A 22,703-nucleotide genomic window follows, 5' to 3' on the forward strand; every position below is an offset into this window, starting at 1 on the left:
GAGTGTATTAAGGATTTTCTTTCCTTGAAATTCATATCCTTAACAAGTATTCATAAATTTGGTTGTATTGTGAAGAAATATTGTAACAAAGGAAGCATTTACATCTTAAAAGTGTCTTGATAATGCAATTATTAATCCACAATCTGCCATTGACTAACATAATTTCGAGCTAATACATGTTATAATCAATAATTATTTATATTAATAATCTTCAAAAATATCATAAATTAAACTCCAAAAATTACTTGCATATATGTGTACACATACATAATAAAAAGTATAATAATTGACAAACAATACTTGACACTAATACCATAAATAATTGTGTTTGATTTTGCAAATCTTGGTTCAAGTCTATGCATGTAATGACAAGTGCAACAAATTATCTCCAACTTAATGTATTGCAATTTCCAACATTCTATTTTTGATGAGTCTGAATTAAAATTTCAAAATTTTCTTCATGAGAAAAGATCAATTAAAGGCAACTAATCCTTGTATTGTTGTTGAAAGAAGGGTGCTAATCATTGTTGCATTCTTTCTTTTACATTTCTTAACTTTCTAAAAAAAACAACACATCTAAAATGCTAACACACACACATATATATATATATATATATATATATATTCTTAAATAGAAATTGATGAATGCAACGAAAGAGCTGCATATGTTTTAGAAAAAAACAGTCTCACATGCTACAAAAGATATGTATGTTTTACAAACATTTCCTTAGAGGGTGGTTAAGAAACTGGTTAAAAGGGTTAGTGTTTAGGATTAAAAGGAGCACGAGCGATGAAAAGCGCGGCCGCTGCATCATCGGGCTACGATAACACAACGCAACACGAGGGGAGGGGAAACGAAGGAGGCTGTTCCTGCTTGTGCAAATGGGATGCCATGAATAGCAGATACTACTGCTGCTACTGCAGCTCTCGCCGGAGATCCTCGTGCCATGCGCAGCTCCCGAGTGGTGATTGGCTCCCAATTTGGAAGTGTTCGATTGGTGAGGGCGATCTCGGTTCTCGATCCGCATGGAGGCCAATCGGAGATCAAGTGACGGTCACGATGATCGTGTTGAGCAGCAGCTCTCGACTTTCACTAAATTACTGGCACCATTGCTGGTGGAGCTTGACGAAGTGGGGCCAACTTGTCAGCACCCCGAGGCATGTCGTTCAAGCCAGCTCCCATCTCGAGCAATTCTCTGACGAGGACGACGACGACAACGACGATACTTCAACCACGACGACGACAATTACGCACTGTCCAGGATCATCGTCCGCACTGCGCTAACACAATGCCTGAGTGCATCAATTGTGCCTCGTAAGTAATGGTCGAGTGTTTGCGTGGGATGGAGTTACGCTCATCTGTCGACGCTTGCACGAGACATTATCTCTTTCCTCCATAAACTCGCCTTTTCTACATCTTCTGTAAGCTTTCTGGTGTGCGTGTTCGGAGGCGAGCTGGACAGGTTGCCACTTCTGTGCCAAGCGCCGCCCCTGTGTCCTGCGGACAAGTGTGAGCAGATCGTTATGTTTTTACCTTTTTTCTAGTATCCGGCGTGCAAGTGTTGTTTTCGAGTGTAAATAGATCGTTCCACGATATTGCCACGTTTTCCCCCCCCCCAGACGTCTAGCTAGAATCCTGGTGCGCGTTGGGAAGGTAGAGCACACAGTTAGAGGGTGAACTTTGCCCAAACGGCGTGGCTTGTTGAGTCGAGTACTTCGGTTTCGCACTCGCAAATTCTATCTGTGCGTGTGTAAGAAGCTTCATCCCACGAATTGTAACCATCAGGAGCGTGAGAGTTCGTTGGGCGCCCGGGCTTCGCGTCGTCTTGTCGGGAATCCAACTAGGAAATGCGCACAGAACCGGGAGAATTTTCGTCCAGGGCTCCCTGATAGTAGGGTGTGTAATGTGGGATAGCTGGTTTAACAGTAAAGGACGAGGAAAGACAGCTTGACGAAAGGAGGTGAGTTTGTTTCGACGCTTTGAATGTTTTTCTACTCTTGCTAACAAGACATATATCTTGTCACGTGTGGTGTTCGGGAGGGTAGGATTAATTGCAGACTGTCGCCCTTCTACCCTTCTGGTTTTATTTTTTCCTCTAAAAATTTAGTTCGAGGAATAGCAAACCTTAGTTTTACAGCTTCTAAGAGATGTCTGTAGCTTAAGTAGTGGAATGGGTTTTCATGCTTTATTTTGAGGATTCGTTGCGTTCCTGCGGTGCATTCAAAAGTACAGTGCTAGATTGAGTGTAGTGATTCGCTGGTTTTGGAGGGATAGCAGCTTCGAGTCGACGTTTCTAGCAGATCCTCTGTTTTTGCTTGCGCAAGTTGCGCGCATTCTTGGTCACGCTTGGTTTGAAGGGGATGTCGGGTCGAAACTAAGAAAGGAAAGAAAACGAGCACCTCTACTGATAATAAGACTTTGGGTTTCAAATTCGAAGCCCCAGTTTTTTATTTGAGATTCCTATAAGACTTCTCTTCTAGTTTATTCTGAAGGAGTCTGCACTTTTGAGTGAAGTGAAAGAAATCCTTCAGTTACTACTTCAGAATGTTGTGCGTCCTTATTTTCCTTGAATATAGGGCCATAATTATTGCCAGAGATTTACCACCTATTTTCTACATTTGCAAGCAACGAGGACATACTCTATGATATTTCAGGAATGGCCTGTGAGAAGACCCCACGTTTGGAGCATTCGAGGCTAAAAACTCTCTTTGGCCCTGACGGCACATAATATTACCGAACATTGTTCATTTCTTACTAAATTAAGCTATCCTCAATCGGCTGCATAGATGCTCAGATTCTGTAGGTAATGTATGGATGGATGTGCAAAGGCGTGGAGTCTTCATGATAATCGTAGAAGTGGAGATTGGTGCGCAGGAATTAGTATTGCATCTAGGAAAACACAATGGAGGAGCAGGATCCCGCCTCTTCAATCGACAGGAGTAAAGTAACTGCTGCTGCTTCGGGGGCTTCACGGGGGCGTAGTAAATATATTGCCGCCCCACGTTCGGAACGAAAATCTTTAGAGGTATTTGGTGGCGCGCCCGCCAGCGCTCGGTACCTTCCAGGAGCAGGAAATGCATTTGGGGGCAACTCAGTAGCTGAAGAGGAAGAGGAAACTGCAGCTGTGCCATCCCCACGCATTGATCCGCCATGGGTGGTTCCCAAGATTGGCCCCAAGCCTTCTCAAAACGTGCAGCCCGCTTCCACATTGCCTATGTCTTCGTCAGCTTCGAAGCCTGCGCCATTGCCGCAAATACCCCCCGCGGTGCCTCAGAGCTACATGTCAGAGACAACCAAGGCAAAAGCTCCTCTTCCATGGGATATCAACTTAGAGATTCCGGATTATAAGCCTAAACCTGTGATCGGTGCCGAGGAAACGAAAACAAAGCCAGTTATTAGACATCATAGAAGCTCATCGGACACCATGACCAACACCTTACCCGATCTGAAGGAAGAGAGAAAATCCGCAATTGAGAAGCTCAAGCAGCAGGTACTAGACTCTATCTCATGGTTGTGCTTGTGATTTTGAATTTTCATAGAAAATTATGAATCGATGGTTGTAGGAATCGTCTGAGAGGGGATCACTGGGACGTACAGGCCGAAGTCGACGCTAAGAGAGATATTGCAAAGAAGGCGAAAGATGATGGCGCCAGGTCACCAGATAGAAAGGAAATGAGTGATGACGTGATGAAGGGTCGCGCAGCGGAGTGGGGCTTGGTGTTGAAATCGGATGCGGAAACAGGGAAGACGCAAGGAGTGACCATTCGGAAATCCGGTGATCGTCGGTAAGGGCTCTTTTCTCTCCCGGGAGCTTTTTCCAGTACAAAGTAGTTTCTTCATAATCATATCTGGTGCAATACCAGTGGCCTGACGTAGCTGTCATGGTGAGGCAGTTCAGGGGGGAGCGAAAGCGCGGGACGGGTGTCGATGACGCTGCCTACAGTGACAGCATCCATCAGGACATCAGAGGCATCAGATGCAGGGAGCGACGCGAGCCATCCTTCCAACCTGCCGAAAGTCTCACGAGAAGTTAAGGAAGCGCTCTCCACATTCCAGCAAACGTTCGTGGTGTCAGATGCTACGCAACCAGACTTTCCTATCCTGTATGCAAGTGCGGGCTTCTTCAACATGACGGGGTACACGCCTAAAGAGGTCATCGGCCGGAATTGGTAAGCTCGCCGTTTCTTGTCCCAGGACAATCACTTTACCGCCCAGCTCAACATCGATGGACATCAATCTAACTGTGTGCGCTTGGGAGCAGCCGTTTCTTGCAAGGCGCTGGAACCGACAACGCAGACGTAGCGCGTATCCGGGAGGCACTCAAGGAAGGCAAGAGTTTCTGCGGGCGATTGCTCAACTATAAGAAGGATGGTTCCGCATTTTGGAACCTGCTCACCATAACGCCGATCAAAGACGACGACGGCAAGGTTCTAAAATTCATCGGGTTAGTTAACTTGGGCCTTGAATTGGTTCTATCTTCATTGACTGCATTCTGCCTAGTTCACCCAATTGATTTGATATTGTCGGTGATGTTTGAGGAACAGAATGCAAGTTGAGGTAAGCAAGCACACGGAGGGCAAGAAGGAGAAGTCACTGCGTCCTAATGGCCTGCCTGAATCACTCATCCGATATGACGCGAGATTGCAAGATAAGGCAACCGCGGCGGTTGGAGACTTAGTAGGAGCGTTTAAGAACCCGGTGGCGCCATCCACACCTCCGGACACTCTAAACACTGGCCCGAAATCACCGCCGTCGCTGCCGCCGGATCTTCAATTAGTCGACTCCGCAACCGAATCTAAACTAGCATCGAAATCCTCTCTTCACGACTCCACCCGACGGAGATCAACTGGCACAAACATCATGACGCGCAGCGATTCCCGCTTGTCGAACCTACCTGAGAATGGGCAACCCGCGTACCCTCGGCGGAATCGACGATCGTCTGGGTTCCTCTCCATTTTCGGGTATGCCCAATTGGCACTATGTAGATCATATCGCAGGTTTATAGTTGGCAGTGCTCATGGTTTTCTCATTCAAAATGAGTCTTCATGCAGGTTAGGAAAACCGGAGCCTAAGTCACCTGACCCTGAAATGGATCCCCAGCTGAGAATGCTGGAGGATGAGGATCGGCCGGAGAGCTTTGAGGTGGACTTGGAGAGGAGCAAGGAAATTCGACGCGGCATCGACTTGGCTACCACCTTGGAACGTATCGCGAAAAACTTTGTCATCACCGACCCTCGTCTCCCAGACAATCCGATCGTAAGTGTAGCCGCGTTCAGTCCCTTTTCCTTTGTATTCCTTAGCCTTGACATGTAAGAGTTTCGTAAAATCTGCACCAAATCTTCTCCGACCAGCATGCCTAATTCGGTGCTAGCTGCATGGTCCTGGAATGACAGATTTTCGCATCCGACGAGTTCCTGGAGTTGACAGAGTACACTCGGGAAGAAATTCTCGGCAGAAATTGCCGATTTTTACAAGGTCCTGACACAGATCTTGCTGTGGTGGATCAAATTCGCGATGCCATTGCTGCTCGTCGCGACATTACAGTGCAGCTTCTCAATTACACGAAGAGTGGTAAGTGCGACCTCCTTGTCGCCGATGATCCGTTTGGCATGGTTTCCAGCTAGTTTGAAATTTGATAAGTTTAAGAAGTTGCCTCAAGGAATGATTTTACGTTGTCAATCGTTGCAGGGAAGCCGTTCTGGAATTTGTTCCACTTGCAGGCTATGCGAGATCACGACGTGAGTCAATTATCTTCCATTTTAAATAATATTTAGCTGATAGTATGTCGTGATCATTAGCATAGAATGAATTTCTCATTTTCCTTTGATCGGCGCATGAGCAGGGAGAGTTGCAATATTTCATAGGAGTCCAACTCGATGGAAGCGAGTACCTTGAACCGGAAAGACGACGACTATCTGAAAAAACTGAGAAAGAGGGCGCTAAAGTGGTGCAAGAGACGGCGAATAACATTGATGATGCCGTGAGGGAGCTTCCCGATGCAAATTTGGTGCGATTCTCGCACCACTCTCAACAAAACCTCGGCCCTTGCTTGCTCTTTTATCCAGTTTCTATTGTAAGCAGATTACTGACTTGTTTGTATTGGCTGCATGAGTTAGAAACCGGAGGATTTATGGTCCAAGCATTCACTGCCAGTGCACCCGAAACCGCACAATAAAGTTTCGCGCGCATGGGATGCCATCCACAAAATGAAAATCAACGGACAAGGTTTGGGATTGAAGGATTTTCGTCCAATCAAGCCACTTGGATCCGGTGACACGGGAAGGTACTCTTGGTTTGCACTTGTGATCTCCTCCCCCGGCAATTGCGCTTGTGCATACTGCAGCCTTCTGATTGGAGTTGGATTCTGAGAATTATTTCGTCTGATGTGCAGCGTTCATTTGGTGGAGCTTCGTGAAACGGGGCTAGTGTTCGCCATGAAAGCCATGGATAAAAGTGTGATGATGCAGCGCAACAAGGTGCACAGAGCACGCGCGGAGCGGGATATTTTGGCTTTGATGGATCATCCGTTCCTTCCCACACTGTACTCCACCTTCCAGGTCTAATGCTTTCCTCGCTCTTGATTCCAGGTCCACCCTGATTGGTTTTTAAATTTCTTAAAATTTCGTTCGAAACCATTCGTATAGAGATGGGAAGTCTCTTACGCATCAGTGCGGTGACTGACATACTGCAGACTCAAACGCACATTTGCCTGGTCACTGATTTCTGCCCGGGTGGTGAGCTGTTCCTGCTCCTCGAGCGGCAGCCTCGAAAAGTTTTCACTGAGGATGTCGTTCGTTTCTTCGCAGCCGAAGTCGTCATCGCTCTCGAATATCTACATTGCCTTGGTACAGACTGTCACAACGTTCACCAATTAATTCATCACAGTATATCACGATTAAGCGTGACTTAGCAGCCATGGGCCGGCAATTCTTGTGCTCCCTGTGAAATAATTGGGCTTTGGCTTGTGCGCAGGCGTCGTTTACCGCGATCTGAAGCCGGAAAATGTTTTGCTCCGGGCGGATGGCCACATACAACTGACTGACTTTGATTTGTCTTTCTTAACCTCCGCAAAGCCTCGGGTGAGTTTCACGTCATTGCCTGGATTCTGGACACTATATTTTTTTCGCAGTCATTTGTCTCGTCAATCACTACTTGCATTTCTGTGACAACTCCTAAGAGAGTAATATAATGTTGGCTTTCGTGAAGCTCGTCGAACAAGATTTGCCCCCAGGCCGCCGTAGAAAGCCCAAACGTCCCCCGTCTCCGATCTTTGTTGCTGAGCCCGTTACGCCTTCAAACTCCTTCGTCGGTACTGAGGAGTATATTGCGCCCGTAAGTATATCCGTTTCTCATTTCTTTGTCTATCGTGATCGTTGCAGAACAAAGATTATATGAAGAATTTGTAAATGTAACCCCTTGGAATCGCCGCGCAGGAGATTATCACTGGACAAGGTCACAGCAGCGCCGTGGATTGGTGGGCTCTTGGTAAACACTTACCCCAGTCGTCAGTTCATCTGGTCTCTTGCGTCTCTTGCTCACTGCTTGACCCGTAAACCCTTTTCTGCTTGTGTGTTTGCTGCACTGGCAGGGATTTTAATCTACGAGATGCTTTATGGTCGAACGCCTTTCCGAGGGAAGAATCGACAGAGAACTTTTACTAACGTTCTTCAAAGGGACATTATCTTTCCTGCAAGCATTCCTGTGAGCATATCCGCACGGCAGTTGATGCGGGACCTTTTGCAACGCAATCCGCTTAAGCGGCTGGGCTCCCACCGCGGCGCCAGCGATGTGAAGAACCATCCTTTCTTTCGTGGCATCAACTGGCCGCTCCTGCGGCACACTACACCACCTCCGCTGGAAACGCCAGCCCTGCTTATTACACCAGATGTGGAGCCGACCAAAGCTGATGAAGACTTGGAATGGGACGAGGAAGAAGCCGCTCCTATTTCCACATTTCAGGAATTCTGATGAAGTGCGATGAATCTTGGTGAGTTCCACTTGCTTGATGCCAGCCCCCAATGTGACGAGCATCATTACTGCCGATGCTTTGAAGAAGTAATGAATCGTAGGGCAGTGTTCAGAGAATTAAAACCCATGTTTTAGACGAGGGTGCTTTGGTACAATTTTCATATGTTGCCCTCTTGTTGTACAGGCTGTTGTAAACAAAGGTTGTCTTCAATGATTCACAGCGTGGGGCCTGTATCCAAAAGAAAGTCGTGATGCTCAGCTTTTCTGGCTCAACAGCTTTATATGGAGCGTATTTTGAGGTTTGTGGTTGTTCCTTTCCAGCTATTACATATACCCTAAGTGGACGATCGGAATGGGCTGTAGCAGCTATCCTGTAAAAGTGTGCGTTTTTAATACCTTTCTTGTCTTATCATTGCAGCAATGGTACTGTTATCAAACTAAATGCTCATTTGTTGTCTGCTCAGAGACCCATCTGGACACTTGTGAGCTTGATTCAATCAACCAGTACCCTCATGAACGCTCCAAAACTCTTTACGTGGCTACTATCAGCAACAAAATCCGTGACAAATTTGTGGAATTGCTAAAAGTCAGTAATTTCAGCATTAGAGTAGAAAGAGCGATTGTCCACTGCCCTGCCAGCTGCTGTGTATTTTACTCTGTAGAGCGTGGAAGCTGATTCTGCTTGAATGATTGTAAGCTGTCTTCAATCCCATTGTTAATACAATTGTCTCCATTTTAATGCAGCTGGCGTAGTAAAGTATTTTAATGCAGCTGGCGTAGTTGGATACGGCTCTGTAAAAAACCTGATGTGCACTGCCTTCTTTCAAAGTCTTAGCAGCATGCTGATCTAACTATCAGCTTTCCTGTTTAAGTCAAGATTCAGGTTGCTACATTTCCTCTGAGTGGTACAGTCTCATCAAAATATATACCATAATGTAATCAGCGTATGTGTGAATGTGTGTTCCCCACACACACGCATGATTTAAGCCCTGCTTTGAAAAAATGGTCATGGACCTCCTTTCCCCCTAGCAACGCTCCGTCATTCGCACACCCAGTACAGTGCCTTACCGCCGCATCTGGAGATAGAAATAAAACGTCACATTACTACGACCACAGCTGCGTAACCTCCGACAATCATGGTCTACGAAAGCGCGTCGCGAGTATCCGTTCGGTGAAAAGTCAGACTTGCAGTGTCAATGCTGGCCCGATTGGCATGCATCTGCATTAAAGCATCAATCACTCGCACATCGAAATGTGGTCCCGCTTCTGAGTGTATCTGTGCACAGCGTCGGGTTTCAAAACCTCTGCTTTAGCAGTGTGCGCGTGAATCACCTTAATCCATCAAAAATGAGCTTCACTTCCAAATGGATTAAGAATATTCACAAGATGTTTACATTTGGTACAAGTCCTGGCTCCATCTTAGGAAAAAGATCGAAAGCTTCGTACTTATAACTCGTTTCTGACAATTTTGTCATGAACTTATCTCACTTTCATGATGCTCCTGCGCTTCAAATGCATGTAAATCAATGCAGTGAACGCACCTAAAACAACATTGCCCTGCTTCTTTAAAATATGTGCATTAATCAATCCCCTCCACTGTAAAACTTCCGAGCTGAAACAAGCAATTAGCATGCCCACTTTCGTCAGAGTGCACACCGTCTATCAGTCGATGGAATACGTTGAAAGCTTCTCACTGTCCTCACTCTGAACGTAAGCTCCAAGCATAGAAGTAAAAAGTCGATGGAATATGTCGAAAGCCTCTCACTCCTCTCGTCCTGAGCGTTAACCCTCAAGCATAGAAGTAAAAATATGTGCATCTTTCCTAGGGAGGTTGTCAAAAACTCGGCGAGCATCCACTAACCTCTTCAAAGTACATTCTCATGAGGTAGTTTACCACATGAAGAAATACAAATTCCGATCATTTAGTATATGCCCATGAACCTGCACGCCTCCTGCGTGGTCCTTCGTCTTGGAACACGTCTGAAAGATCTCACATTACGCCTCGGGATTCAAAGCTATACATTGTTAATCAGATCTGAACAATCTGTACACCAGGTTCTATGCAGCATTGGAGTAAAACTCTTTGTGCCTATATTTCTTACAAGGACTGGTGCAAACAACGCCCATGGACTATTGGAATCAGCAACCGCAAAATCAAATATCATGTATCAATAGAAAGCTTGCAGCACCTTGAGTGCTAAATTCCAATGAAAAACTTCCATCTTACTTGGCAAAAAGCCACAGGTAACCATCTAAAGCCGCCATAGTTTAATTCAGGGATTAACCGAGGAACCATTCCTAAACGTAAGTCATGGAACCCAATGGTAGCTGCTGGTTTGGTGTGTCAGAACACGGAAGTTTTGGTGATGGGTAATTGCTTCATCACACAAAGATCGCCCCACCACAAGCTCAAGAATGTTACAAGTAGTCTGAGCTTTCATGAGCTTTCTTCCAGAAAGCAAGTACCACTGGCAAGCCCTGTAACCAAAATACCCAGTCTGGCGTCCCTATGTATGTTCAAAATCTAAGACCTGACCAAATCATAGCATAGATGCTTGAGATGCCATCCAAAGAGGAGAGCAAAATGTATGGGCAATGGAGAAGAATAAAGGGGAATGGAGCAGATTGGTCCATCTCCACCTTCTGTTTTACTGTTGTACAGTTCTCTGAGCCTGATAGGAGGAAAAAATTGCACAAATTGTCCGTAAAGATCTACCTGTACAGTTTCTCATGATAAACTCTTACTTGAGATTGGACGCTCTAGCGGAATTCATGGAGATGAGCTTGCTTTCATCCTCCACCTGCTTTTCCTAGACTTACGCCGACTGCCTGTAGTCTTCTTAAGGTAATCTGAATTCTCATCCAAGACATCTTCATTCTTCGTAGCATGTGAGAATTTAACATATTCTCCAAAATTTTCTAATGAGCCTTCTCGCAATCTTTTACCCTCAGCCTGTAGATCTTGCAGTAACATTTCCGTTGTCCGCGTCGTAATTTTTCGAACATAATTCTTAAATGGAGGAGGAGGCACTACAGCAGGTTGCACCACCTGCAATGGAAGCACGACATGAGCTTGATGGTGCATACAGAACCATTTCGATAACATCATGCTAAAAAGCAATATATTTAACTGGTGCAGATCATCTAAAACTACCTGTCCATGCATTGTTCATGCACTGTCAGAAGAGCAGAGTTTTGGATGTCTACAAGCACTTTCACGTGATTCGTAGCATTGGCTCCATCTAAAATGTATAATACCAGCAGATGAGGATTAAAAAGCTACCTGCTGCAAAGTAATAATGGATGCCACTCTGTCTGCTGCGTGTTCTGGAGCGGGAATGCCCTGGGCATCGACATAGAGAGGATCCACTTTCCAAGTACCATCAAACTGTTTCATGAAACCATGCTTTGCGAGCTTGTAATTCATCTGCAAGCTCACAAATCTGCTGTTAATTACACCTTCATATGATATCTGCTTAACCGCTGCTTCACTCTTATAAGAAAAATATGTTGAACCCCTATACAGATGCGAATGAAGTACATTCTTCACCCTACAACCCGCCCATCGCATGATTTCAAAATCTGATTGAAAAAATATATTTACTGCCCTGAATGATTATGAACTCAGGTATGCCATGCTAAGCAAGTGAAAAAATAGATAAATCTGCAAGCCCAACCTCGCTAAGCCATGGAGCTCATATTTGACATAAATTTTCTCTTACCATGTGCAATCGTCGGTCTTGGTCAACTAAAACACAGACGCTCAGTGTTCCAGAAAACCACAAAAACTTCCAGATCGCTGCTTGGTCTACCTCCACCAACTGCCTAAGCCCGTCATCCTTTAGCACTTTGCGAGAAGTTACTGCCTGTGATCATTGAGCTGATATGTCAAATATCGTCTACTACAGGAGAATCCTTACCCAGTCGAAGGAGTGCAGATGTGATCCTTTCCCAACAACTGTAAATTGCTCTATACCATGCACAAGTATATCAGTAATAAAATAGCAACATATTATTTACCTGAATATTTTTAAAAACTCTTTTATTTCCGGGATCTGTCAAAATGTTCCATACTGCGTCAGGAGGAATCCCAATTTTAAATTGAGAATAAACTTCACAAAAGGCTTCCCTTGGGACCTTCACCTGCAGCCAAGCAATAAATTTATTTATTCCCAAGCCAGCGTAGATAATTCTCGCACCCATAGTCCTTTGTCAACCTATATGATCCGATTTCACCCACTGCTAGAAGGACAAACATCGGTTGTCTTGAGCCTTATCTGCTAACAAAATCACTAAGCTACTATCAATGGACAGATTAGTCCTGCTCTTGTCAACACTAGCAGACTTGTTTTTCTTCAGAAGATTCTCATCAACTTAGCTTCACGACTTTTCAAAGCACGTCCTAGTTTAACGTTCGTGTGTAGAGGTCCTGGTGTTTACAGTATAACACGGACACTCTGATAAGTTTAGTAAATCAAGTTTTCCAACACTTACACTTGGCAAGCCTTAAGGAGATATTGAAACGCAAAGTCAAGATGTAAGTGCTGCTCTGAGCATGAGAATGTCGATTCCAAGAAAATAATTCACCTCAATAACAGGCGTCTCATCTACCCATCTGCTATTTCGCCTCCATGCCTCCATTTCTTTTTCCAATGACAGCCGAGCTTTAAGCTTATCCTGGCCTGTTTCATCCTTGGGGTGACGTGCAATCCTATGGCTTCCGTTTTTCAGTTTCATGGGCTGCATACCCTGAGTCCACTTCGATAATGACTGTTGCGCAACCTGGCAGCACATTGTTGTGAAAGAACAGAATTTTGAGCACAATGAGCGTGAGCAGTATTGATGATCAGAAACCATATAATTACGTCAACTAAACAGTGTGATAAATAAGCACGACAGTTTAACAGTTCACTTTCACAATATTCATGTCTTTACCCTAACAGAGCAAGTTTCGCAATAGCATCATTGAGCATGCGCGCAACCAGATTGCAGCTAAACTGGTTTGAACGCAGCTGATTGCAGAAATTTTCGCCGCAACGGTTCAGACGAACGCAAATCACATCCATGAAAATCTGATTCGACTGCATCTAAATCATTTTCAAACATTTCGAGCTCGAGGAATCCCTACAACTTTCACACGCACTTGAGCAAAACAGCAGAGCAGAACGGAGAGGCTATGCAAAATCCCGAAACTGAAGACGACCAATCGATGCAGCATGAAAGATACGCGACAATGGGATTGAAATCGAACTGACATTCATTGCATCATTCCATCTGTTGCCGATCCACTCCGCAACAACCTTAGAGCCTGGAGGCGCATTTTCCATTTCCAGCTTGGTGTAAGGAAGAATTCCCCTCGTCTAACCGTAAACTCCAACGATCAGAATCCCCGTGGATTCTTACGAGACTCTGATCTAGCTACCACAACTACCATAAAAGCAACAATAACAAAAAGCATCCACGCCACTCGTCGTCTCAAAGCAAAAGCCAGCGCCCTCGACACAGAAATGCTTCATCAATTTCTACGGGAATGCTCATCAGCTTGCGATGCCGTCCAAGCGCGCAACAATCGATCGAGAAGTTGACAAACAGTTCGCAAATGGATAGATCCGCATCTCGTGAAGAGCGGGCAGAGCGGAGCAAGATCGAGAGCTTGAGATCTTCGATGGACGATTCTCGTCATCGGATGAATGTGCGGCTTCTTCTGAATAACTCATCGGAAGCTCGTAGATGAATTTATGTGAGTTCACCACAGCTACTGATGGGAAAGCTAGAGGAGATGTTCGATGAATGATTTCATCGTACGCATGACAGCCTGCCTTGGGCCACAATTTCAAATTTCTAAATTACACCATAGAATTTGTAAAAAAAAATGTTAACAAAAAATTTGAAACATAAAAAATATCTTTATCATAAATCAGAATAATGTCATTTTCTATCACAACATGTATAATCTTATTAACTATTATTTATTTTTTAAGTATTATTTTAAAAATACTATAGTATTTAAATTTTAACAAAGAATGCACCATAGTATTATTATTAATAATATGCATTTTAAATTTTTTTTCTAATGATCTAAAAAAAATAATAATAATTTTAGAAAATAAGTGTTGATTATACTAGGTACCTTACAAACTAATAAGAGAGTTGGGATGAGGAATAAAGTAGGAATATTGAAAAAATCAAAACAAAAAGGGGATAAGGGTTAGCCATAAATTTCCTCAAGATGGATGATATCTATTTACTAAATTTAATTCAAAATAAAATTTCATCTTTTCTCAAAAAGTATGGACACTTGATAAAGTTTGGATACACAAGTCTTATTTATATTTATGTTTTAAGGATATATTAGGTTATAATATATATATATATATATATATATATATATGTTGTGATAGAAATCCAGCTATGAATAAAATAACATTGTAATATTCATATGAAGAGATAATAAAATATATTATTCATACAAAGTTTAACATTTATATAATAACATATTTTAAATATCCTTCATAAAGGTTTGTATACCAAAGTTGCTTATATCACAATCATATTTTACATTTTAAAAATCAAATTTCATCTAAATAGTGTCTAAGTAATAGTAAGAGTTATGTCAATTCTTGTAGTCCACTCAAAATTTACAATAATTTTTTTAAAATTTGGGATCGTAAGGCTTTCACAAAAAACTTCTATAAAACTTTAGAATATCTTGGTGGTCATTAAAGGCCACACAAGATTTTGGAAAATCACACAACATTTTTGAAACTCTATGTTTGTATAAAATTCTAAATTCTAATAAAATATTAGAGAAGTTTATAAATATCTTTATAAAGTGACACAAACATCCATAATTTTACAAAGTTCTATAAGGTATTCTATATATATATATAGAACATCATTTTTTTTCCTCTAAAGAGATTATGCAATTAAATTTAATAATATATCTTTTTACATCTCTAATAGTATAATATTTTTTGAAAAATTCTTATAATATATTTAGTCCTTTGATTATTATACAATAAATACCTATATTTATTCAATCATTAACAATGGTTGAAATTATTTAGTTTCACTAAACTCATTATAATATTGTTTTCTAAGATCAAGCCTTCAATTGTTTTTCAAAGTTGATATCTTTATCCTAATTTTAACTCTGCAAACTTATACTAGCATAGCTAAAGCTTTGGATCTTCTAGAATAATCTTTGCAATACTTAAATACAGAATCAAAATATTTAATATTAGTTACTTCTAAACATCGTGAGTATTGGTTACCTTAAAAAACGTTTTTCCAACAATTCTTGTAAGTAAGTAAAAGAAAATTACAAAAAGAAATATCTTTTTGAAATAACAAGAATTTATAATCAAAATAGCACAATTTTCATTTCTCTTTCTAAAATGATTTTATGTATTTAATTGAATAAAATTTAAATAATTATTTTTGTATTTTTGATCAAATAATATTTTATTTAATACTAGTTTGTTTCACCATACTTTGTATGATAGTTCAAATCAAGTGCTATACTAAATAATATATTAAATTTTATATATTTATGAGTGCATTATAGCTTTAACTGTGATGTAATATCACTAGTGATGAGGAAATTTCACTTTTAGCATTTTAGTTTCCTATGTCATTCACTTTCTACGACTGTCATTACAAACTCATTTGTTTTGTTTTGTTTTGTTTTTTGAATTACATGGATCAGATGTATATCGTCAAGAGAAGTTACACAATCCTTAACAAAGTCCTTGTGATGCGACAAGTTTATTCAAAAACTAGTATGTAAGTGATGTGGATAGAAAACCAAACAATACACTCATTAGCAACTGAAATTTAAAGCCAAGCCAATTTACTATGTAATACATGTAAATTTTCTGGATTGTATGAATTAGATAGTACAACAAATAAATTATTTTTTTATTTGTGTCGGTATTGAAAATTTCAGGAAATACTCAAAATTTAACTTTTAAATGTTATCGATCATTCTAAAGAGTAAACAGTGCAAACACGAAGTTCAAAAAAATGGTTTGTGAGACCTTCAAATGCATGAACGAATGAATAAATGAATAAATCGGTATCTCTATGTATAATACATGGATATGTTTATGAGTGGATGAACGAATGCATATTAAAATGGATGAATATATGGATGGATGATATTTAATAGTTTTCATTTCCAGCTAGAGGATTTGTAAGCTGCTAACAAGTTGTTAATAGTTAGCATTTTTAACATTCAAATGAACTCCCGCCAACAAATGCTCTAGAGTCGATTGATACCATTGTCACCATTGATATCCGGGAGCGTCGCGAAGGGCCATGAACCGACGACATTTGATTTGAGACCTCGGCTTCTTTACTTGGTGGTTTGTACCTCCATCGAAGCTTTGGACCTCTGTTAGCAGTCTAGCCACAGCAATATTGGTCGTTGCTCTTGCTGCGGCGCGATTACATGCGATGCGTACACGATCTCCATTTACGTATGCACGTTATCGAGACGATTCAATTGAGCTACGATGTGCTGGAATTGGAGTAGTATCGGGGAAGAACGAAACCCTAGGCGGTTCATTTGAATGCGAGGAGGACATTGTTGGTGAATTTCAAATGCGTTACTCGTTGCAGTGTTCCTGCGGCTGCCAATCTTATTGAAATGGAATGACTTCGCTCTGAGAAGTAATTGGAAGGAAGGTTTTTTAAGGTGGAGGATCATCTATCGCCTTCTGTGACGTTTCCTTCTTCTTGGGTACTATGTGATTTATCTTTGCGGAGCCTAGGTGATATTCTTAACGCTCTGAATACTATCGAGATGAGCAGAATGGCCTATGGCGTGCTTTCACAAAAAACTCGTTAACATTATTTTCACGTAAGTTGGTTTGTGACTAGTTAAGTGCCTGAGTTTCGACGACTTTTTCTGCAGGCATTATTGGAGAGCTCAATTTTTGGTTACTGTGGTGCGTCCTTAGGCGTTCAATTTTATTTTCTTATTTTCTTTTTTCTTCCTGGTTTTAATGTTGGTTGAAGACATGAGAATTTAAGGCATGCAAAAGATGGTTGCTGGTTTTATTAGCGAAAATTTACGCAGTTGTAATGTCAGCAATTTCGAGGTCAATGATGCAAAAAATTCTTAGCAAATATTGTGATCATTATCAGGCATAAACAGAAGTGGAGCGGTACACAACATAGAAAGAAATTATCGTTTTTCCTCAAATATTTCTCAAGGTGGTAGGAACGGTTGTTTGTTAAAAATATGGAAGTAGAAGGAACCGTTAGTAAGGTCTCTGATACTAGCACTGTCCCTTCCGCAACATCCCCGGCGCCGAACGGATCGACTCCCGGCACCCCCGAGACATCCAGTACGTTGACTCAGAAGGAAATTCTGCGAGAGCGGTATCTCAAGGGCGTCAAAAAACGGAAATGCGCAGTGTGTGGCAACACCGCAAGAGCCAGGTTATCTAAACCCTGCCTTAGACCTCCACCTCGATACACTTTCTCATGTCTGTTCAAGTATTTCTGCGACTTCACTTTTGATGCCTTAGAGTTTTCCTCTTTTGTCAGAGGTTGTTTTCTACCGAGGATATGCCATCAAAACCAATGATGCAGATAATGACCATGGATCTAAACAGTCTATACCTCCCAATTATTCTGCAGATATTCATCATAGGATAAACATGTGGTGGATTCTCTGTTCGAAACCTGTTGAGGATGTGCGCAGTAGAAAATTTATATAGAGGAACTTTCAACAATATTAACAATATGACCTGAGCTAGAGTAAGTTAAAAGTGCATTGATGCTGTCTTGTTTTGAACTGACTATCTAATTCAGTATCAGGCTGTCTGTCTGTCGATCACTTTGGTAGAGTACTGTCGGGAAATCGGACATTGTGGTATTAGAATGCCATGATTCTTGCAATCAGATGTATGTGTAATTGTTGTATGTGCTTATGGTTCTTGATCCTATTAGTTGTGCTATCAAGTACTGAAAATTAGTTCTCTTCGTTCATGTCGGTATTACTGGTTTAAATTGTTGGGCGAGTATAAGTAGATTAGGGACACGAGATATCGCAATCTTTCCGCAGATTTTATAGAAAGTACAGGTCTACACCACATGGGTTGATATAGCTCAGACTATGTGGTCCTTCTTTGCATACACATAGAAGATACTCGGGATCCTGCGAGTTCTGATCGATTTTTCTAAAGCCTTGTGTTTGCTAACATCCTTGATTGGCGACATGCAGGTGCCCTTTCCGAGCATGCAAGACATGTTGTAATAAAATGAAGAATGTATGCGAAGTTCATGGTTAGTGCCCATCCTTTCAATTTTTATTATCCTATCAGGAAATATGAGTCATTGGGTAAGCTGGTGGACTAGATTGAACTATTTTGTTCTGAGCTCTGTACTCTCTTATTTTTTACTGTAATCCCAAGGTAGGGTACTGGTGGTGACACTTGAACCAAATTGTCTGTGCAGCAAATAAACCTAAGCAGGCTTTGACTCCACCTGCTTTAGATCCTCATGGTCCTCAGTGGACTGGTAATGTGAATGCTATGTAAGCCACTGCAGCTTTTGTATTTTGAAATGCTCCCGAACTTTTAAAGATGGACACATTCATGTCAGTTGATCTTGCAATCGTAGATACTATCGTGGACTTCAGTGCTTAGATTTGCTTCGATTCGTTCTGCTCTGCAGGCCTTACGGGTCCCCATACGTCAAACCTCCGTACATGTCACCAGCTGCTTATAATGCCGCTCAAGCGGGAATTGCTGCTTTTAGAGTCGGCCACTCACCCCCTCAGTCACGACTGTTGGCTCCTGGACAATACACAGCACAGAATGCCCGTCCTTACATGGCTTCTCAGAGCACTTTAGAGCAGCAAGAGCTCCAAAGACTGAAAAATTTGAAAACAGCTATACTAGCAGCAAATCGGGTAATGAGCATGACCTATATTCATTCTCTTTCTGTCTGTCTGTCTATCTTTCTTTCTTTCTTCTTCTTCTGCCTTCCTCATCCCCCACCCCTTTTTTTTTCTGGTATTTCGCCAGCTAAGTTACACGTGCAGTTAATCATCAACGATGTCTGTCAACCTGAAAAAGCCGTGCACTTTTTTCTGGTCAGGAAGCGCAAATCACCAACACCTGGAGGACGCAAAAAATGAGGGAATTTTTGGATGGTGAACTTTTGTCTGAAGATGAGGCATTTGATCGATACATGTTTAATATGGCACTTCTTGAGGAAGTTTTTCTTCCCAAAACAACAGCACCAACAGGGCTATCCCCACATGGAGAGCTCTTGGTTGGAGGATGCGAAGCATTAAATGACGAAAAGGATGTTTCTGATACTTTGATGGTTGTGGATGGGTTGCGTTTACAGAGGGGAATGAATGCAACTAGGAAAGAGGAAAGTCGATCTCGTTTGAAAGTTATTATTGATAGAAGTTTACAGGCGCTCAAGAGAGGGCAACAAGAAGCGGATGATTTTGCAGAGGAAGAAGATTGCATGCAGGTGAGATTTCATAATGACCACAATAAGAGGATTTACTTCATTATTGAATGCCTTTTACACGAAAGACTATGTATCTCTAGTTGAGGACTAAATTGAAATATTTATACGAACACATCGTTGGGAGGAGTGATAATATAACCTTGCGTTTGTTGAACGTTCATTTCTTTTTGTTGTAGTCACATTGATGTTGATTAATTACACTGTGGTGTTCACAGAGATTGCTATACGGACGTCGAAGAGACTTAAAGCGATTCAAGGCAACCACTAAGAAGGGAAAGGATTGTCTTAAACGAATCGACCTGTTTGATTCATTACTTCAGAAAACCAGCCAAATACACAGTAGAGCTGATATAGAATCTTGTGGGGAAATGTATAGACAGAACTTTGGGCGGGGTCTTGATGTACTTCTACCTCATCTCTCGAGAAATATTCAGAATCTACTCGGTGGTCAGATCCGTGACGCCAGTGGAGTAACAGCAACTCTTTCAGTGGCACCAAATAGAGGAGACATCTCCAAGGAAACATCAACGTCAATGGACTCTCAAGCAATCCCCTCTGCAGACGAATGTGGAGATGATGGAAAAGCTGAGTTGCAAAACTTAGGAAAACCCGTTCTAGAAGTCGAGGTCAGAGGTGTTAAAGAGCAGAATTCGTACAGAATTCAAGAGAGAAGTAGTCTTCAAACCAATTGGAAAGGAGTGAACGCAGATGCAAGTAGTAGCACATCAAAAGCTGAAGAGTGGCCTAGATTACATCAAGGCTTTCTTGCTGGTCATGGGTGGTGGAAAGTAGAGGTGGATGAGCAGAGTGCCCAGAAAATCTGTCAATATCTAATTTCAAACCAAGCTGTAGAGGCTTTGTGAATTTCGGTAAATGCACCTGGCTTAACCATTTCAAACAGTCTCAAAGTGGACACCATCTTCCATATATTCTGATGTTGGTATACTGGACATGGAAGAAGAGCCCTGGGTAGTACAAACTATATCTGCTAATGCCATAATAGTACAAATCGCTATGATTGACAAAGTTGGTAGTCAGATATATAGGAATGTCTGATCTTTAAAGTTGATGCAAACACCTGCAATGCCCTGTGTCGTTATGGTACGAGCTGCTGTCATTTCCATTCATGGTGAAGGTTAGTTATGCAGGAATGCCTGATCAATGAAGCCGATCCAACTCTCTGCAGTACCCTTGTACCGTACGTCAACTTTGAAGTGCTCGATATTTGTGATTGGAGATTGTCCATCGGACTGTAATGCAGCCAAAAATAGATGATCAGCTGTGGTTGAATGGAGAATGGCGTCAGATGTCAGAGTTGCAAATATGCATATATTCACACATCAATTTGTGCTCCCTGGTTTCTCGAAGGAAGAGTGGGGGCTTCGGAACTGCCATTATTTCCGCGTGCACAATCGGCTATTGTATTAACGGAAAGAATTCCATTGCAGATCTGTTTAAGATATGTCAGGTCCAGTATTGCCTACTTCGTCTCTTGCAGGGTTTTTGTCATCTTTTACTGACTAGGGGGAAGACGTGTACGTGTTGCTTTTCTCTCATTTGCATAGTTTTTCTATAGACAACGGAGAATTTCCGCTATCATGACAGCTTTTGCTCACTTCAGCGTCTGCTCAAGTGGTGCTTGTCAACCATTTTATTTCTCAAGCTCATAGTGCAGAATAATTCGCAAGCACTCATTTCGGTCGTCTTACAGTAATTGGAATCATTCCAGTAGAGTGGAGCGTTGCACGAACCGCATAGCCTAATCCAGAGTCAAATCCTGGTCTATATGTACTATTTGCAAACTTTAGACCAATTGATATTACGGACAAAAAACTACACGTGCACACATAGACACATCCACGGAGTCGCTCAGAAGATGGCATTGATACTTTCCATTGTTAAAATCAACGCACATCACGGATGTGCTAGAAGCTTTAAACAAAAATTGGAGGTTCATGCAGCTCATTGAGACGCTACACTTAAACTAATCTCAAAATCTGTCACCCCGTTATCATGCTATAATTCTAAAGAGGCCCCTTCCACACAGAGCACAAGCGCCTGATCTCTGGCATAGTTAATGCCCATGGCTCTGTTCCAGCTCAAATGTGAACGACGACTACAATGTGGCAAGTATCTTGCCTCAGTTGCAGTGCTCCATTTCTAAACCAACTCTAATTTCATCGTCAGTAAGGTGGAGACTCACTGCCTCCTTGTTATATACCTAAATTCACGTTTGAATTCAGTATCAAAATTTTTAGTGCGATCAGTTGCCCTAAAAGTGAGAGAAGCTAACCTATGAGTGACAAACGGTTGATGAATCCTCGTTCAAATCTCAATTCGTATGGTGAACAAAGGGTAGAACCACAAAAGCGCCCACTCCTGTGAACATGACGAATGTGGAGAGAGCGTACATGGAGATCTCCCACTTGAAAGATAGAGGATCCTCAGGAGACAGGGACAAAAATCTCACCAGTGCAGCGGTCCACATGCCCAGCAGCAACAAGAAAGAGTAAGGGCCGTGGACGTACATGAAATGGAAGTAGGGGGGCACAATGAAGCTAATAGTGTATATGATGTATCCGCAGATCATGACCGTCATGATGAGGGCCAGCACGGCCAGGAGCATGTGGAACAGTACTGAGCCAGCTTTCTTCACCAAATGATGCTCCGAGGCATCTTCCAACCGCTGCTTCACGAAATCGAATGTTGTCATAGTAAATGAAGAAAGGAAGCGAACCGAGCAATTTCTGGAGTTGGGTCCGCAAAAATAAACAACGGCGATGAAGGTTCTCAGTGTCTCCTCGACATTCCAATTGATAAGTGTGCTAACCTACAACTCGGCTCCAAGAATCAAGCATGAATTGGAGAGTGCTTCCCAATTTAAAAAATCCAAAGCAAGATATCCCCGCCAAAACGAACAACCTCTTCAGAAAAAATCTTTCAATAAACTAGATCTCGAAAAATTGCAGAGATCAACTGGTATAGGTTCGAGGATTTCTAGGGGCCATCTAAAACCGATCCCAAGTATTTCCAAATCTCAATGAAAGCAGCAATATCTGTCCAGCCTCTTCTATTACTGAAAAAAATAGACACAATATCACCGAGACGAGCCCCTCACTACACAAACTCACACGAGCACACAATGCGCATAAAGCACTAAACTAATAACCATGTAAGCTCTAGAAGCAAATTTCCAGAAAGATTCTCTACTCCGACTAGAAAGACCCTGAGTGGC

The 22,703-nt window shown here is 42.1% G+C and overlaps 3 protein-coding genes across 8 annotated transcripts; 2 read left to right on the forward strand and 1 right to left on the reverse strand.

Moving 5' to 3' along the window:
• Nucleotides 1–1,258: 1,258 nt before the first annotated feature.
• LOC112295549 (phototropin-2) lies at nucleotides 1,259–8,840 on the forward strand. Of its 3 annotated transcripts, XM_024547325.3 has the most exons (19): nucleotides 1,259–1,961; nucleotides 2,876–3,491; nucleotides 3,599–3,786; nucleotides 3,895–4,170; nucleotides 4,263–4,445; nucleotides 4,546–4,962; nucleotides 5,053–5,257; nucleotides 5,395–5,572; nucleotides 5,690–5,739; nucleotides 5,844–6,008; nucleotides 6,118–6,284; nucleotides 6,393–6,558; nucleotides 6,693–6,846; nucleotides 6,974–7,080; nucleotides 7,208–7,333; nucleotides 7,435–7,486; nucleotides 7,590–7,988; nucleotides 8,154–8,268; nucleotides 8,434–8,840. In XM_024547325.3, exons 2-17 carry the CDS (start codon nucleotides 2,904–2,906, stop codon nucleotides 7,967–7,969), a joined length of 3,402 nt encoding a protein of 1,133 aa, XP_024403093.1. In that variant the 5' UTR covers nucleotides 1,259–1,961; nucleotides 2,876–2,903; the 3' UTR covers nucleotides 7,970–7,988; nucleotides 8,154–8,268; nucleotides 8,434–8,840. The 3 variants fall into 3 exon arrangements, with proteins under 3 accessions (XP_024403093.1, XP_024403078.1, XP_024403085.1); XM_024547310.3 differs by having other exon boundaries at nucleotides 4,546–5,257; XM_024547317.3 differs by having other exon boundaries at nucleotides 1,716–1,961; nucleotides 2,856–3,491; nucleotides 4,546–5,257.
• Nucleotides 8,841–10,556: 1,716 nt separating this feature from the next.
• On the reverse strand, nucleotides 10,557–13,573 carry LOC112295565 (uncharacterized). Its single transcript, XM_024547335.3, has 6 exons — nucleotides 13,225–13,573; nucleotides 12,557–12,751; nucleotides 11,990–12,112; nucleotides 11,692–11,835; nucleotides 11,253–11,396; nucleotides 10,557–11,018 (listed from the first exon to the last, which is right to left on the reverse strand). Exons 1-6 carry the CDS (start codon nucleotides 13,294–13,296, stop codon nucleotides 10,740–10,742), a joined length of 957 nt encoding a protein of 318 aa, XP_024403103.1. The 5' UTR covers nucleotides 13,297–13,573; the 3' UTR covers nucleotides 10,557–10,739.
• Nucleotides 13,574–16,329: 2,756 nt separating this feature from the next.
• On the forward strand, nucleotides 16,330–20,366 carry LOC112278718 (uncharacterized). 4 transcript variants are annotated; one of them, XM_090244974.1, is made up of 9 exons: nucleotides 16,340–16,667; nucleotides 16,887–16,920; nucleotides 17,120–17,416; nucleotides 17,618–17,737; nucleotides 18,204–18,265; nucleotides 18,437–18,515; nucleotides 18,656–18,893; nucleotides 19,082–19,468; nucleotides 19,684–20,366. In XM_090244974.1, the coding sequence occupies exons 5-9, from the start codon at nucleotides 18,241–18,243 to the stop codon at nucleotides 20,329–20,331; spliced, it is 1,377 nt and encodes a 458-aa protein (XP_090101100.1). In that variant the 5' UTR covers nucleotides 16,340–16,667; nucleotides 16,887–16,920; nucleotides 17,120–17,416; nucleotides 17,618–17,737; nucleotides 18,204–18,240; the 3' UTR covers nucleotides 20,332–20,366. The 4 variants fall into 4 exon arrangements, with proteins under 4 accessions (XP_024368143.1, XP_090101100.1, XP_024368144.1 ...); XM_024512375.3 differs by lacking the exon at nucleotides 17,618–17,737 and having other exon boundaries at nucleotides 16,330–16,667; XM_024512376.3 differs by lacking the exons at nucleotides 16,887–16,920; nucleotides 17,618–17,737 and having other exon boundaries at nucleotides 16,352–16,832.
• The last annotated feature ends 2,337 nt before the right edge of the window (nucleotides 20,367–22,703 follow it).

Source organism: Physcomitrium patens, chromosome 2, assembly GCF_059467195.1.
Source record: "Physcomitrium patens ecotype Gransden chromosome 2, ASM5946719v1, whole genome shotgun sequence".
NCBI classification, from domain to species: Eukaryota; Viridiplantae; Streptophyta; class Bryopsida; order Funariales; family Funariaceae; genus Physcomitrium; species Physcomitrium patens.